Source organism: Hemiscyllium ocellatum, chromosome 2, assembly GCF_020745735.1.
Source record: "Hemiscyllium ocellatum isolate sHemOce1 chromosome 2, sHemOce1.pat.X.cur, whole genome shotgun sequence".
Lineage (NCBI taxonomy): Eukaryota > Metazoa > Chordata > Chondrichthyes > Orectolobiformes > Hemiscylliidae > Hemiscyllium > Hemiscyllium ocellatum.
The window spans coordinates 119,439,909-119,458,336 of record NC_083402.1 but is presented as its reverse complement, the minus strand read 5'-3'; the positions used below and the strand labels follow the sequence as shown (position 1 = coordinate 119,458,336).

At 39.9% G+C, this 18,428-nt stretch overlaps 1 protein-coding gene across 1 annotated transcript in view; it reads left to right on the top strand.

Moving 5' to 3' along the window:
* musk (muscle, skeletal, receptor tyrosine kinase) overlaps positions 1-18,428 on the top strand; it is a 182,615-nt gene that overhangs the window by 81,465 nt on the left and 82,722 nt on the right. Inside the window, exons 9-12 of the mRNA XM_060845866.1 lie at positions 1,227-1,490; positions 7,668-7,834; positions 7,955-7,978; positions 16,382-16,470. Coding sequence (XP_060701849.1) covers positions 1,227-1,490; positions 7,668-7,834; positions 7,955-7,978; positions 16,382-16,470 — 544 coding nt within the window. The remainder of the gene's footprint in view (positions 1-1,226; positions 1,491-7,667; positions 7,835-7,954; positions 7,979-16,381; positions 16,471-18,428) is intronic.

The window sequence follows — 18,428 nt, the reverse complement described above, 5'->3', positions numbered from 1 at the left end:
TTTGTCCCACTCCCAATCAGATTATATTCTAAAGACCTGTGCCTTCCCTTAGGGGGCCAGTTAATTTCTTAAATACCTTTTGCTCCTTTGGAAAGCCAGACATCACAGGCTGAATGGGTGATGTGCTGCAAACCATTCTATGATTCTGATAGAGGTATGAGATGCTTGAAGTCCCTCCATAGTCTTTCTACTCCCTATCTCCAAATCTATTGTCCAGCCCCACAACTCTCCAAATTCTCTGCTCTCCTCCTATTTAGCTTGCCCAATCATTTTCATTGCTCGATCATTGATCATAGTGTCCCCAGTTGCCTGGGCTCCTGGCTCTGATATTCTTTGTATAAACCTCCTTGCACCTCTCTACTCTGTTAAGATTTGTTTAGATTCCCTACAGTATGGAAACAGGCCCTTTGGCCCAACAAGTCCACACCAACCCTCTGAAAAATAGCCCACCCAGACTCATTCCTCTACCTTATGTTTACCTCTGACCAATGTGCCTAACACTATGGGCAATTTAGCATGGCCAATTCACCTGACCTGCACGTCTTTGGATTGTGGGAGAAAACTGGAGCACCTGGAGGAAACCCCCGCAGGCACGGGAAGAATGTGTAAACTCCACACAGACAGTCACCCGAGGCGGGAATTGAACCCGGGTCCCTGGTGCTGTGAGACAGCAGTGCTAACCACTGTGCTGCCCAGTGGTTAAGATGCTGGTTGAGACCAATCATTCTGACCAAGCTTTTGGTTACCTGCCTTAATATTTCTTTATAAATGACCTAATGGCTTTGAAGACAATGTAAAACTGAAAAGAATGGGTGGTCTGTGCCACCCAACAACACTCCCTTTCCAACCAGCCACCATAATTACTCCACCCTGCATAATTGAAAAACTCTTTCAAAAAGCCAGTTTAGCCTAAAAGGACTGCATAGCCTCACAATTCTAATAACAGTATTGTACATTCGCCTTTACTGATAGAATAATTTTGTTTATCTTCTAACAATTCCTTTCTAGTTATTTCTCAAATTCATGTCAAGACAAAATTTCAATAGTTTTACCTATTATCCGAGGAAGAGTGCATGTACGTATAAAGACAGCAGACATTGATAAGGCTCTGTTGAAAATTCAATTTGTGTTTGATAAGGTCAGGGAGGATATTAAACAGAGAGAGAGAGACTTTCTTAATCATTTGTTCTCTTTACTTCAACAAAGGACTTTGGTTTTGATTTCAGGCTGTACAAAGGTGACTTGGGCTATTGCAGTATCTATCGTGGTGAGGTATGCAAAGACATACTGGGCAAAGACAAACTCGTTTTCTTCAACTCTTCTCATGCCGATGCAGAGGGGACACAAGAGTCAATGACCAAGAGCGCCTGGACGGAATTGGATGGTGTGAGCTTGCTGTGCAAACCAGCTGCTGAGGCGTTGTTGTGTCACTACATTTACCAGGATTGCAATCCATCTGGTCTGGGGCCTGCTCCGAAACCGGTGTGTCGGTACGTCAGCTGCAGGACTGTTCTCGACCTGGAAAGTTGCAGGGTTCCAGGGAAAGAGCTGCACGATTGAATAACTCGTTCAAAAAGCCAGTTTAGACTAAAGGGGCTGTATTGCCTCCCTCTAGGCATCAGATTTTATAATTCTAAATTATTTTTGCAGATATTAAATGAACACAACAGACATTTTCCTCCAGCAGTTTAAGGCAGCTAGAAACCCATTGCTTTAAAATGGGTTAGTATCTCCATTAAAATAAATTAATGCAGGTATGGTATCACAAGTCCAAGTGACTATCAAGCATAGATTATCTGAAACTGGGCGTTTTAAAATCTTTTAAGAGCATAAGCATAGTGCCTGTAGGTTGTTATCAGCAATGAAATATGTAAGCTAATAACCATTATGAAAATTAATCCGAAAAAACTAATCGGTCAGAGATAAAATTTTTGTGGAGGATAGGGCAATGACTTATTTTACTACCAAAATTAAACACTGTTGTGTTTGTGAACTGCAAGAAGAGATTAGCCATGGATTTAAGATACTTTCATAATTCAGATAAGAAAGTTCGAGAAAGCAGTCTACAGTTCCCAAGTATTGACACCAAATACTCAATTTGCATTGAACTATAAGACTTCAGTCCTATAGTCATTATAGGCATAAGAATAAAATTAGGCCATTCAGCCCATTGAATCTGCTCCACCATTCAATGAGACCATGGCTGATCTGATACTCCTCAACTCCACTTTCCTGTCTTTTCTCCATACCCTTACTGATTAAAATTCTGTCTCTCTCAGCCTTAAATATACTTAATGGCTTGGCCTAAGCAGCTCTCTGTTATAAAGAATTCCACAGATTCACTGCCCTCTCAGAGAAAAAATTGCTCCTCATTTCTATCTTAACAATATGGGCCCTTAATTTGAAGTTATGTCCTCTGGTGCTAGACTCTCCCCCAAGGGAAACAGCCTTTCCGCATCTGTCAAGCCCTCTGAGAATCTTGTATGTTTCAATGAAGTCACTTTTCACTCATTTATAATCCAACAAGTACAGGCCCAAACCACTCAACCTCCCCTCTTGAGACGATTCCTTTACACCTGTTATAGACCTCATGAGCCTTACTTGTACTGACTCTTATGCCAGTGTCACTTTCCTTTGATAGCAAAACTGTTCACAGTACTCCACCTGTGGTCTGATTAAGGCCTTGTACAGTTATAGCAAAATATCTTTAGTTTTATACTCTGGGATAAAGTGCAAGGTTCCATTTGCCTTCGCTGTTACCCACTGAACTTGGATGCTAGCTCTTTGTGATTCATGGATGAGGGCTCCTAAATCTGTTTGTTCTATAGTCTTTTTCCATTTAAATAATACCTGGCTCCTCTATTCTTCCTGCCAAAGTGCATAGCCTCACACTTCCTCACATTATATGTCATCTGCCAAGGTTTTCCCACTCGCTTAACCTGTCCATATCCTTCCGCAGACTCATTGTATCATCCTCACACTTGCCTTCTCACCTATTTTTGTGTCATCCACAAACTTGGCTGTTGTAAATTCGCTTTCCTCAGCTAAATAATTAACCTTTATTGGAAATAACTATGGCTCCAGCACTAATCCCTATGACACATCAGTAATTTCATTTTGCTATCCTAAAAATGTCCTCTTATCATACATCCCTGTCTTCTATTAGTTAGCCAACCTTCTGTCCATAATTATATATCCACCTCCAACAATATGGGGTCTTATCTTTTTCAGCCTGGTCCCTAATCAAATACCTTCTGAAAATCTGCATATATTACATCTACTGCTTCCCTGTATCTCTCCTGCTTGTTACCTCCTCGAAGAATTCTGCTAAATTTGTCAGTCTTGATTTACCCTTCAGCAAGTTGTGCTGACTCTGCTTGACCATATTTATTTCTAAATACTATTGACTTCTTTATCATAGACTTTAACATTTCTCAATATCAGATGTTTAGCCAACTAGCCTATATGATTTGGAGATGCCGGTGTTGGACTGGGGTGTACAAAATTAAAAATCACATGACACCAGGTTGTAGTCCAACAGGTTTAATTGAAAGCACTAGCTTTCGGAGCATTGCTCCTTCATCAGGTGCTCCTTCATCCTTCATCATCCACCTGATGAACTATAACCTGGTGTTGCGTGATTTTTAATTGGCCTATAGTTAACTATTTTTGTCTCCTTTCCTTTCTTAAGTAAAAATATTACATTGACCGTTTTCGAATTCTCTGGGACTTCTCCAAAATCTAATGATACCTCAAAGCTTATTACCAGAGTATCCCACTATCTCTGTAGCTACTTCCTTTAGCATCCTAGGATGTATCCCATCAGATCCAGGAGCACAACAGTCTTTAGCCCAATTGGTTCCCCTAGTATCTTTTCTCTAATGATAGTTATTCTATTTATTTCCTGTTCTTGCGCCCCTTGAATATCTACTAATTTTGGAATGCTATCAATGTCTTCTACTGTAAAGACTGATGCAAAGTATTTATTCAACTCCTCTAGCATTTTTTGGATCATCCTTTATTATTTCACCAACCTCATTCTCTTGGGGGACAATGTTCACTTTGGCTTCTCTCTTTTCTATCTCTTTAAAGAAGCACTTGTTTATTTATCTTGATATTATTTGCAATTTTACCCCAAAGATTATTTTCTCATTCTTTATTATTATTTCCATTATTGTTTGTTGGTTTTTAAAACTTTCACAATCATTTGGCTTACCACTAATCTTTGCCACATTGTTTGCTTTTTTCTTTTCATTTGATGCTAAACTTTCCTGGTTAAACATAGTTGGCTTATTCCCTTTCTAGAAGCCTTCTTCATCACGGGAATGTGTCTTTGCTGTGAGTCATGCACAATTTTCTTAAACACTTACTATTGATTCTCAACCACTTATGCTGCTCAACTCCTTTCCCAGTCCATTCCAGCCAGCTCTGCCCTCAATTTGGCATAAGTACATCGTGTGAAAGCAGTTCTTAGTGCAGAGAAAGCAAATCTAGTTGTTCCAATGTATGACAAAGCTATATCTGCCTGAACTAAAATCCGAAACAGTCCACAGTGCCAAATACATTGGATTTTGGAAATCATTCCTGTAATTAAGTCTTAGCAACCTTAAGAACCTGCTGTGTTTTCCATTTTTTACCTGTTTGCAAATTCTTACTGAAAGAGAAAGAATTTATATTTCTATAGTATCTTTCGTGGCCTCAGGACATATCAAAATAGTGAACATTTGACAAAATACTTGGCCAGGGGTAACTGTAGTGTAGAAAATATAACTGTTAACGTATATATATAATCAGATCCCATGAATAGTAGTGAATTAAATGGACAGGCAATCCATTCTCATGATGATTCTTGGGTATGCCCAGAAAAATGAGGAGGACTAGCCGACTGTGCTTCAAAGATCACGCTACAGGATCTACTTGAGAGTGCAACTGGGGCCCTGGTTTAATATCTTGTCTGAAACATGGATCGGAGCAGCACAGGTGGCCTTTAATTCCAAACTGTGATCCCATTTCCATCACATTATGGTTGCGATGAGATGGGGATTGTCATCGCTAAAAATAGGATGATTGAGAAGGCAATTAGCTGCAGTATTGTGAATAACACAAGTCTGGTCTCCATGGAGCTAAGAGGCCTTTTGACCTGTGAAATTGTGAGGATTTATGGAGATCAGATTACCTATAAAATGTTGCTTGTAATTACCAAAGTCAACCATTAGGAATAGTTTCATTAGGAATAGTGAAAGTTCATGAATTTTATGTTCAAGTTGAACTACGTCACCACTGAAAAACCAACCATTTTTCTACTTTTTACAGCCAGTCTCAGGCCAGTAAGACCATGAGCTAGATGTAGAATAACATTGCTCCAACCATGTACCTTAGACAGGTGCTGTGGTAAAGCATTCTCCTGCTTCCTAGATCAGAAGATTATGAGTTGACCAAACAGGTGCTGGGGGAGTGCAAAGCTGGCAAGTTTGCCACCTTTCAGGTGAAACATCAAAGCTCCAACTACTCCGTTCAAGTAGATATAAACGATCATATGACTCTATTTGAAGAAGAGCACTTCTGTTTTAGGGCTTTTTTTTGCAATGTCCTGGTTAATATCATCCAGCCAACACTGAGAAACAGATAATCTGATGTTTGTCATATTGCTGTTTGTGGGATCTTGCTGCATCCAAAATGGCTGCTGTGTTTTCCACATTACCAGAAGGAGTAGGCTTTATGTGTATTTCATTTTCTGCTAACCTCTCTGGATGTCCTGAGCTTCTGGAAGATTTGTTTCTTTAACACGCCTGTAGTTCATTGAAAGTTGCGTCACAGATAGACAGAATAGTAAAGAAGGTATTTGCCTTCATTACTCAGACCATTGAGTTTAGGAGTCAGGACGTCATGTTGTAGTTATACAGGAAATTGATGTGGCCACGTTTTGAGTACTGTGTACAGTTCTGGTTGCCCAGTTATAAAGAAGGATGTTATTACATTGGAGAGGGTGCAGAACATATTTACAAGGATGTCACTGGGATTGGAGGGTTTGACTTATTAGGAGAGGCTGAATAGGTTGGTACTTGGGAGGTTGATGGGTGAACCTACAGAAGTCTGTAAACTCACAAGGGGCATTAAAAAAGGTGAATAGCAAAGGTCTTTTTTTCTCGGGTTAGAGTGTTCAAAACTAGAGGACTAATTTTAAGGTGAGAGGAAAGGGATTTAAAAAGGGCCTGAGGGACAACATTTTCACATAGACAGTGGAAGGAACTGCCAGAGGAAGTGATAGATGCAAGTACAGTTACAACATTTAAGAGACATTTGGATAGGTATATGAGTAGGACAGATTTAGAAGGGTATGGGTCAAGTGCAGGCAAATGGGACTAATTCAGTTTGGGAAACTTGGTCAGCACAGATGAGTTGGACCAAAGGGCCTTTTTCCATACTTTATGGCTGTATGACCTTAAGTGCACATCCTCTCATTGATGCAGTAAGACCATGGAGGGGAAAGTGAGAACTGCAGATGCTGAAGATCAGAGTGGACAGTGTGATGCTGGAAAAGCACAGCAGGTCAGGCAGCATTTGTAGAGCAGGAGAATCAACGTTTCGGCATAAGCAATCATTAGGAATCATGCCTGGTGTAGGGTTATGCCTGAAATGTCAATTCTTCTGCTCTGAGGATGCTGTGCTTTTCCAGGACCACACTCTCGACTGCAATAAGAGTATGTTGATTTTCCACATCAACCATTCCCTCTGAATGTTATCACCAATTTACTGTCAAGTCTTCCTAATTAGGTTTTATTCCCTTTTGAATTGGACTGAAGACCAGGTCAAAACTGCAACAGGCCTAATTTGAACTATGGCTCTTGTAGCTAACTTGAAAGGAAAAAATGAGAGACACATCCCATCAGTCTGGATTACATTCATGTCTAGGTCCCAGAGGAGGAAACCACAAGCTTCAGTCCACTATACCATCGAGGACTTTGGCCACATCTGTTTCCCATTCATTACACATCAGCAGAATAATCTTGTCTAAATGTACAACATGTACATTATTAAACTGTACTTCCGAGTGAATGAGATGTTTTTTCTGAATAAATGATGTAAATTGTCTTTTGACTCTATTGGTTACAGCATATCAGACTGGAAGAATGGGGTTTTGTTGCTTTCCTTCCTAAGTATTTAGGTGGCTCAGTTACAGGTCCCATTCCAGGGACCATAAACACACCACTTGGGCTGACACTCTAATGGCAGAGCTCAATAGGGCTGTCATTTGGGTGAAATGTTAAGGCATTAGCTCATTCAGATGGATGTAAAATCCCTCACAGTACTGTCCAAAGAATGGGCTAATTCTCTCCAAATACCTCGTTATAAAATTATGGCCTCAAATCAAATTATCTCATCCTTATCACACTGCTGTTTGTGGGATCTTGTTATGCAAAAAAAGTGACTACCATGTGTCCTGCATTACAACAGTGACAGGAAGCATGTCATCAGCTATAATGAACATTGGGCTATCCTGATGTCTGAAAGGTACTATGTAAATTCACTTCTTTTTATCCACCTATCTAGGAGTTGTGGAGGGGTTATTTTCCACATGAATTCCAAACAAAACTTGTTCCTTTTTTAGGGTCACTTTTTTTCTAAAATGATGCAAAGATTAAACATTGGATATTTCTTTGTTACAGTGAACACTGTCTGGCAGTGAAAGAGCTTTATTGCTACAAAGAGTGGCTCTCTATGGAAGAACATTCACGCAAAGGAATTTACTCTGCAAGGCTGAAGCTACCCGACTGCGACAGGCTTCCTAGCCTACACCAAGATCCTGATGCATGCACCAAAGTCTCGTTTCTTGGCAAGTATTATCTGTTTGGAGGGAAACAGTTGCCAAATATATCATTGCTAATTTTCAAGTTAATATCAAACATTAGATGAAGATTCTAGCTTGTTAATTATTTTTCCATTATGTTTGCAGACATAAAGCGAGGACTCATTACCAGTGAGTGAATGCCATTCTATTTTATACTGAACTACTTTCAAATTAATTTAAATGAATGTATTGAATAGTGTTAATTAACACATATGGTGCATTCTATTCATAGGTTTATTTCCATTTTTCTTTTGTAGTGAGTTAATATAAGAAATTATTTATGAGCATATTTTGCAATTTTGCATTTCTGGCCCAAATCCTAGAGATTCAAGTTGCAAATTCATAGTGACCCAGAACTGTTTTGGTTGCGTTGCCATAACTTCACCAAAGTTGAAGTTCTGCTTCAGGTTTTACAGTGAGTTCCATCTTTTGTACATTAAAACGATGGTGTGGGAGAGAATTTGTGACCAATATTGTCTTCCGAGTTGTGGAACTCAGGATGCAAACTAGCAACATCTACCGTCGCTGTTTACAATCATAGAATCACAGAATTCCTACAGTATGGAAGCAAGTCATTCAGCCTATCAAGTCCACACCAATCCTCTGAAGACAATCTCAACCAGACCCACCCCATCCCTGTAACCCTGCATTTCCAATAGCTAACCCACCGAGCCTGCATATCCCTGGCCACTATGGGCAATTTAGCATGGCCAATCTACCTAACCTGAACAGCTTTTGGACTGTGGGAGGAAACCAGAGCACCCAGAGGAAACCCATGCAGACATGGGGAGAATGTGCAAACTCCAGACAGACAGTCACCTGAGGCTGGAATCGAACTTGGGTCCCTGGCAGTGGCAGACAGCAGTGTTAACCACTGAGCCACCAAAGTTTTACCACCAGAGCTGACCTGCTTATAATTAAGCAATGCATACATCTACTATAGGGTTTCATTGTTTCTGCTGCTTTATTGATGTATTACAAATGTTTCCCTCTCAACCATGAATGTTAATGTCACCATTTGAAGGAATCGTTTAGAAGGAGTGAGGTATTGAATCAATATGCATAGAATCAAGCACAGATAAATTCTTGGCAGTAATATCCTTGTGTATCCTTGCAAATTCAACTCAGAGTTTCAATGTCTGGAATTTATGTGTGACTGATGTGTGTCATTCCAAATGGGTACTGTGCACTGGACCAAGGTCTTAGTTAGTACAGAAATATCTTGGATAAGGGAACTAAAGCCATAAGGCGTTCCAATTAGCCTGAGTCCAAGTGCTTCTAAGATCAGCCACTTACAGACACAATCTGGACCATGGCTAGATCTCCCATTGCTTACTTAGATACCTATCTTTACTCACTGGAGTTGCTCTTTCACACTGTTCCTCAGATGAAACCTTTTGGATTCAAATCCTACTTCTGAGAAATGGTCCCAGGATTTTGTACATGGTGCAGTCTTTTGGATGAGCTGTTAAAATAAGGCATTTCTGTCTCTTGTCTTGTATATAAAACATTCCAAGACTATTGAGAAAAAGAGCAGAAGACTTCTTCTTTGTCTTAAGCAACATTTATTCCTCAAAATATATCACTGAGACCAATTTTCATAATTACAAAAGAATGAGGGCAGAGCTCGCTGCAGTAGACTGGGAAAGGAGTTTAGCAGCAAAAGCAGTTGAGAATAAATGGGAAATGTTTAAGAAAATTATTCATGACTTGCAGAAAAGACATATTTCAATGAGGACAAAGGATTCTAGAAAGGAGATAAGCCAATTATGGTTAACCAGTGAAGTTAAGCACAACATCAGACTGAAAGAAAAAGCATACAATTTGGCAAAGATGACTGGTAAGCCAAACGATTTGAAAGTTTTAAAAACCAACAAAAGCCAATCATAATAATAATATCATGGAAGCAAATAAACTTTGGGGATAAACTCAGAAGTAACATCAAGGTAGAAGGCAAATGCTTCTTTAACTACATGAAAAGAGAAGAGAAGTGAACATTGACCCCTTAGAGAATCAAGCTATAGTAATAATAATGGGGAACTAAGAAATGGCAGAAGATTAAATTATATTTTGCATCAGTCTTCACAGTAGAAGACACTGATGGCATTTCAAAATTACTAAATAATCAAGGGGCAAAAGGAGGAGAGGAAATAAATAGACTAACTAGCACTGGAGAAAAGTGCTGGGGATACATATTGGGATAAAGATTGTTAAGTCCCCTAGACATGATGGGATGCATCCAAGAATATTAAATGAAATAGGTACAGAGATAATGGATACACTGGTGATTTTTGTTCAATGCTCAGATTCTGGAGAAGTCACAGAGGATTGGAAAACTGCCATTGCCTTTATGGAAACAAGGGAAAGAGGCAAAAACAGGTCACCATAGGTCAGTTAGTTTATTGTCTGATTTTGGAAAATGTCTATTAAAAAGATTGTAATAGCAAAGCACTTAGAACTACAAAACTACATATATAGAAAGGTAGAGTCAGCGTCGCTTCATAAAAGAGAAATCATGCCAAACCAATTTATAAAAATCCTTTGAAGACATAACACACAGAATCAGTCAAGAGAAATTAGTGGATGTAATATATGTGGATTTCCAAAAAGTATTTGATAAGGGACCACACTTAATAAGATAAGAGTGCATGATGTTGAAGGTAGTATATAAGCATGGACAGAGCATTGACTAACTAATCAAAGACAAAAGAGGTACAATAAAGGAGCATTTTTAGGATGGCAAAGTGAAATTACTGGTGTACCACAGGGGTTAGCATTGGAGCCATAATTACTTCCAATATATGTTAATCGTTTGGATAAGGAGCATGAATGTGCAATAACCTGGTTTGCAAAATAGGTGGGAAAGCAAGTGGTGAAGATGATACAAAGGGTCTGCCAAGGAATGTAAAGAAGTGAAGGAAGCAAATGTGGAGAAGTGTGAGATTATGTACTTTGACAGGATGAATAGAGGAGCTGAATTTTATTTATATGATAAAAGATTGTTAGAAGCTACAGAAGAGAGGGATTCGGGCGACCATGTCTACGTGTCATACAAAGCTAGCAGTAAGTGTTGTTCAGTAACATGGAAGATAAATGGAATGTTAACCTTTATTTCAAAGAGAATGGAGTATAAAAGTAGAGAGATAATACTAAAACTTTACAAAGCTCAGCTGGAATATTGGGAAAATGTTTGGCCCCCTTGCCAAAGAAAAGACATCCTGGCATTGGAGGCAGTCCAGAGATGATTCACTCTGTTGACCCTGCCGATGGTGGAACTGTCTTTTAAGGAGAGTCGTAAAGAAATACAGCATGGAAATGTTCCAATTCATACATGCTGACCAGATATTCTAAATTAATTTATTCCCATTTGCCAATATTTGGCCCATAACCCTCTAAACCCTTCCTATTCCTATACCCATCCAGATGCCTTTTAAATGCTGTAATTGTACCAGCCTCCACCACCCTCTCACAGCTTATTCTATACACATGCCAGCCTCTGCATGAAAAAGCTGCCCCTTAGGTCCCTTTTGTATCTTTCCATCTCATCCTAAACCTATGCCCTCTGGTTCTGGACTCCCCCACCCCAGGGAAAAAACTTTGTCTATTTACCTTATCTATGCACCTCATGATTTTATAATCCTCTGTAAGGTCATCTCTCAGTCTTCGATGGTCCAGGGAAAATAGCTCCAGTCTATTCAACCTTCCCTCATAGCTCAAATCTTTTAACCCTGGCAACATCTCTGGAAATCATTTCTGAACCCTTTCAAGTTTCACAACATCACAACAGCAGGAAGATCAGAATTGCACACAGTATTCCAAAAATGACCCAACCAATGTCCTTTACAGCTGCAACATGACATCCCAATTCCAATACTCAATGCACTGATCAGTCAGGGCAAATATACCAAACAACTTCTTCACTATTCTACCTACCTCCAACTCCACTTTCAAGGAGCTATGAACCAAGGTCTCTTTGTTCAGCAACATGTGATCTAACCTTGCTAACCAGTTTACCACGAGGAACCTTGTTGAATGTCTTACTGAAGTCCATATATCACATCCACCATTCTGCCCTCATCAATCCTCTTCATTACTTCTTCAAAAATCTCAATCATATAAGTGAGACACAATTTCACATACACAAAGCCATGTTGACTATCCCTAACCAACCCTTGCCTTTCCAAATATATGTAAATCCTGTTCATCAGGATTCCTTCCAACAATTTGCCCACCACCGATGTCGAGCCGTTTAGTAGATTTGGTCTGGTCTTGTTAGATTGTAGAAGAATGAGAGCTAACCTTATTGAAACATATACGTTTCTTAGGGAAATTGACAAGGTTGGTGTGGAAAGGTTATTTTTCCTTGTAGGAGAATCTAGGACCAGAGGACATAACCTCAGAAAAACGGACTATACAGATTTAGGATAGAGATCAGGAGGAATTTCTTCTTTCAGAGGTGAGTGAATCTTTACTGCAGAGGGTTGTTGATACCCAATCCTTAAATATATTCAAGGCTGAGGTAAACAGATTATTAATCAGTGAGGGAATCAAGGAATATGGATTTGAGGATTATTAGATCGGCCATGATCATGTTGAATGGTGAAATAGAGTTGAAGTCTCTCCAGTTCTGGACTCTTGAACATCTGCAGTTTTCATCTCTGTACCATTGGTGGTCATATCTTCGGATATCATCACCCCAGGCTCTGAAATTCCCATGTTAAACTTTCTACCTGTCTCTGTTCCTTTAAGACTTATCTGAAATTCTTCTCTTTGACCAAGTTTTGGTCACCTGTCATTCTATCTTCTTATGTGGATCAATGTGCTGATTTCTATTGAGACCCTTTATTGCATAAAAGGCACTATATAAATGCAAACTACTGTTTGCTTTGTAACCTTGCTTTATGTTCATTACATGGTGTGTAATAAATAGCAAAACCAGCGAAGAAGATAAACTCAACCGACTGGATACATTTGATCATGGAGAACTTGCCAAGCCTGGAAATGGGATGAATTACATCAATTCAGACTATTTTTTCCAATTCAACTGCAGGAAATAATTGGAAAAGTGAGGCAGGTCTTGGACCTAACCAGTTACCTTCCTGACACTGTTGTAGGGATGCTAGGATAGTATGTAGAGGCATGTGTATTCATCAAGGTATGGATGTCAGAACTGAGGGACAGAATATGTTTGTTCAAGACAGCAAGTGTTCCCAGACATCAATAGTCAGATGGATATAAAAATTAACCAATTCAAACAACATGGTAACCTCAGCCTGTGAGGAGTTTAAAATAAGCCTCAAAGGAAAGAGGGAGAAATTAACTACAGATGACAAGCTGCAAAAGACACTGTGAAAACAAAGTTGATGTATTCTAACGATGAGTACATTTTTAATCTAGGTAGTCCTGGATGTATTTCTTTGGTAATTGAAATGTTAATATCTTTCTGTAATTTTAATTTGTAGTTCTGCGATTCTTATTTAGGGTGCAGCTTAGTTCACAATGTAATTTTATTTGTCTTGACTTCATTTCTATGATCTGCCTGTTTTGTTCTGCCATTTTAATCCACTGCTTTTAGATTTTCCATATTTGCTTTAATCAATTATAATCAGGTCACAGTTCAGGACCAGGTCTAAACAGAACTAACTTCTCAGCAAGAGAACTGAAACACAATAGAGATACTTTCTGTGTGTCGATTGGACACATACACTTAACTTTGACTTCATGAAAATTTCAATTCGTTTCAGCAATAAGACAAACAAATAAATTTTGAATTGACCTCAAGGTAGAAAACGAGAGACTGTTTGAAATAAAATATTTTTTCACACTTTGTAGAAACTACCCAATAAGATTGTGCCAAAATCTAGAACTTCCTTTCAAATTAAATAATGATGGGCATCTTTTCTAACCAGTCAACTAATGGTGATATGAAACAAAGAATTGCGAATGCTGGAGATTGAAACAAAAATAGAAATTGCTGGAGAAACTCAGCACGTTGGGTAGCATCTGTGGCAAGAAAACAGAATTAACATTTTTAGTTTGATGACTCCTCATCAGAACTGTTTAACAGCTTGGAAAAAGTGGTATTTACGCTGAAGTGGAAAGGGCTTGGTGGGTAGAGGAGAGGTGAGCGGATAGGTGATGGACCAGGGACAGAGAGAGATATGAAAGGGGTAAGAAAATAAGAAGATTGTGGATAGCAGGTCAGGAGAAAAAAAGCTGAATAAATGATAATAACAGCTAAGAGTTAGAAAATGGGTGAGCTGTGCTGAATGCAGTACATATAATGTTACAATGGGCCTGAGAGTACATAGAGTAATAGAAATGTACAGCACAGAAACAGACCCTTCGGTCCAACTCGTTCATGCTGACCAGATATCCCAACCCAACTAGTCCTACTTGCTAGCACCCAGCCCATATCCCTCCAAACCCTTCCTATTCGTATGCCCATCCAAATGCCTTTTAACTGTTGCAATTGTACCAGCCACCCCCACTTCCTCTGGCAGTGTGAGAATGGGTGACTGTTCTAAAAGTACAGGAAAAAATGATCAATTTCGCTTTCAATTTCCACCCTGCCCTCACCTTCAGCTGGTCTATCTCTGACTCCTCCCTTCCCTTCCATGCCATCTCTGTTTCTATTTCTCAGGATAGGCTGGCCATCGATTTCTACACCAACCCACTGACTCCCTAAGTTACCTCAACTATACATCCTCACACCCCACTGCCTGTAAGGACTCTATCCCACTCTCCCAGTTTCTCTGTTTCTGTAACTTCTCTTCTGATGATGCCACTTTCCACAAGGGGTCCTCAGAAATATCCACCTTTTTTCTCAACCAAGAATTTCCACTATCACGGCCGACAGGGTCCTTAGCCATGTTTGACCTATCTCCCACACTTCTGCCCTCAGCCCTTCCCTTCCCTCCCGCAATAATGATAGGGTTTCCTGGTCCTTACTTGCCACCCCATCAGTCTCTGCATCAAAGGACTGTAAGCTGCCATTTCCATCACCTCCAACTGGATTCCACAACCAGACACACATTCCCCTCCTCTCCTTTGCCAGCTCTCTATAGGGACTATTCCTTCTGGGACACTCGGATGCACTCCTCTTCCATTCCTGCTATCACCTCACCGTCTCATAACACCTTGCCATGCAATCGCAGAAGGTATAAAACCTGCCCGTTTCCCTCCTCCCTCTTCACTATCCAAGGTCCCAGACACAGCTTCCAGATGACGCAGTGATCTACCTGTTTTTAATACAATCTGATGTACCATATTCGCTGCTCACAGTGTGATCTCCTTTACAATGGGGAGACGCCATGCAGGCTGGGTGACCACTTCGACGAACACCCACGCTGTGCCCGCCAAAATGATCTTGAGATTCCAGTCGCCTGCCACTTCAACATACCACCTTGCTTCCTGCCTAACATTTCTGTCTCAGGCTTGCTGCAGTGTTCCAGCGAACTTCCGCGCAAGCTCAAAGAACAACATCCTATTTTGTACTTTGGGACCCTGCAGCTTCCAGGACTCAACATCAAGTTCAATCATTTTAGAGCCTGATTCCATCTTTCCATGTTTTTCATCCAACACATATAGTCATACGCCATGACATATGGATGTACGTTTGCTCGCTGAGCCTGAAAGTTCATTTCCAGACATTTCGTCACCCTACTTGGTAACATCTTCAGTGGGCCTCAGGTGAAGCGGTGCTGAAAATTCCTGCTTTCTATTTATATGTTCGGGTTTCTTGAGGTTGGTGGTGTCATTTCCTGTGGTGAAGTGACTTGCTGTTCTTTTTCTCGGGGGTTGTAGATGGTGTCTAATTCAATGTAGACCCCATCTACCATCAACCTGAGCTACAAATCTTCTCAAAACTAGCTAAGATCATGACATATGTACTGTTAAGCCATGGGTTGCTTTTAGCACAGTCACCAATCTCCCACCTACCCCTAGGTTGACTATATGAATTGCATTCAGTACAGCTCACCCATTTTTTTCACTCTTACTCTTATTATCATTTGTTCAGCTTTTCTTCTGTCCTGGCCAGCTATCCATATTCTCCTTGTTTATCTGCTCCTTTCATATCTCTCTCTTGGTCTCTCTGGGCTCCATCTCCACCTATCTGCTCATCTCTCCCCATCCCTCCTCCCCACCCCACCCTCTCCACTCCCCCCATTTCACCTTCAGCATAAATTATATTTTCTCAGTTACTAACAGTTTTGATGAAGAGTCACTGGTTAACTCTACTTTCTCTCCACAGATGCCGCCAGAGCTTGCTAAGTAATAGTGATGGCCTTTGGGGCTTGATAGTAATCATGCAGGACTCAAAGATACACGTCCAGTTAGTTAAAAGGTTTATGCTTGCTTCTGCCTTCTAACCATAACATTGAGACTCAGATAAATTTGACCATTGTAGAAACACTTCAATGACTGTACAGGAGTGTGAACATTAACGTGGTACTTTTTAAGTGATTGTTTTTGATTGATGTCAATGATTTGAGGGATTTTTTTGTATTATTTTTATCTGTATCTTTGCAGAAGTGTGTTACAGTGACAACGGAAGGTTCTACCAAGGTATGGTAAATGTAACAGCATCTGGAATCCCATGTCAGAAGTGGAGTGAACAGGTCAGTATTGGCAGGTACCAAGTTATTGCCATTTACAGATTGAAAATAAATAGTATTTAATATTCTTCAGTTTCCATCGTACCACTGACCCCTTTCTCTGTGATTAATGTCAACAACTTGTCCAGACTGTAGCATTCCCATTACTTATGTTGGCACCATGGCTCATTTTCTCCGAGGGGTATAAGGTTCTTAGTGCAGGTTCCACATCATGGATTGAGTGAAAAGGTCAATGCTGAATGTAACATTAAATGCTGCATTGTAGGTGGTGCTGACTTTCAGAGGAGATGTTCAATGAGGCTTCATCTTTCTGCTTGTCTGGAGGTACTCTTTCAAAGAAGTGTAGGAGAGTCCTGGCCAACATTTATCCCACCTTCAGAACAAGCACAGACTGTCCGCTTATTCTCAAAAATGTTGCTTCTCCGAACTTGTTGTGTGCGGGTTAGCTGTTGTGCTTCCTACATTAAGATGGTGACTGCAGTTCCTAAGGACTTAATTAGCTATGAAGTGTTTTGAGAAGTCGAGTGGACATGAAAAGTGCTATAAACATGCAACATGTTTCTTTTTGTTGTCCATACTGAACCCTATAATACACTGCAACATTACCCAACTAACATCATGAATGTGTACCAAAAGGAAATAATAAGTTTCAGAGTCAATTAATTATACGGCAAATTAAGAAGGCCTTCCATGCTTGACTCAGACTGTATCCCATGCTGCTGTCCTTTCCCCTTTAACAATTTTTTCCCAGTATTCCTGTTAAAAACTGTTCATGGATTCTGCTTCTATCACTCTTCCTGATTGAGCATTGGAGATAATTAACCAACCATTGAAACCACACATAACTTACTGAAAACCATTCCAGTTCTAAACATTTCTATTAGCTATCAACAACTTGAATGTAAGTTTTCAAAAAAACCTTGATATTGTAAAACACTTCATGGCACTTCACAGGAGCATTATTTAACAAAGATTGACATCAAGCCTTGACGTGGAGAGATGTTAGGACAGATGACCAAAAGTCTGGTCATGGGAACACGTTTGGAAGAACATTTTAAAGGAGAGAAAGGCTGAGAGGTGCAGGGAAGGAATTGAGAGCCTGAAACCTAGGTACCATTAAACACAACTGGGAATGTTGAAATGAAGATAATCAGGGATGGACAAGAGGCCAGAATCGGATAAACATAGAGACTTCAGAGGGATGTAGTTTTGGAAGAGATTAAAAACAAAAGATAGGGAGTGGCCGTGGAAGGATTTGAAACTAGGCAGAGAATTTACCTCAGTTATTCCTTTTAGTTGTTCTGTACATCAAAAGTCTTTCATCCTCGATCTCGAATTATCAGGCTTCTGTTTCCTTCCCATGTCCCTAGACATCCTTCCCATTGTAAGATGCCCAGAATTGAATAAGATGCTTGAAATGTGACATGACCAACAATTTTTGTTGGCTCAGCATTTCAATCAGAACTTTGCTGGAGTCACTATTTGGTCAGCTGGATGGCTTGAAGTCTAGAGCCATCATGTTTCAGGTGGCATTGCTGCAAGGTATTGAAATTATGTCCAACAGTCTTGTGGAGTTCCATGTAATTATCAGATCCTTAGCTCTCCAGTAGCAACCTGGCTGGTTTTATTTGTGTCTAATGCTCAGAAAGCAGGGATAGAAGAATTTACAGATACTTAGTCAGAAGAGGAAGAAAATGTCCAGCTGCTATTGATGATTTGATTTTGTTTGATTTATTATTGTCACATGGACAGAGATACATTGAAAAGTATTGTTTTGCATGCTAACCAGGCAAACCGTATCTTACATAAGTACATCAGGGTAATAGAACAGAATGCAGAATATAATATTACAGGTACAGAGAAGGTGCAAGAAAGATCAACTCTAATATCTGAGAGGTCCATTTGTAAGTCTGATAATAGCAAGGATGATACTGTTCTTGAATCTGTTGGCATGAGTTTTC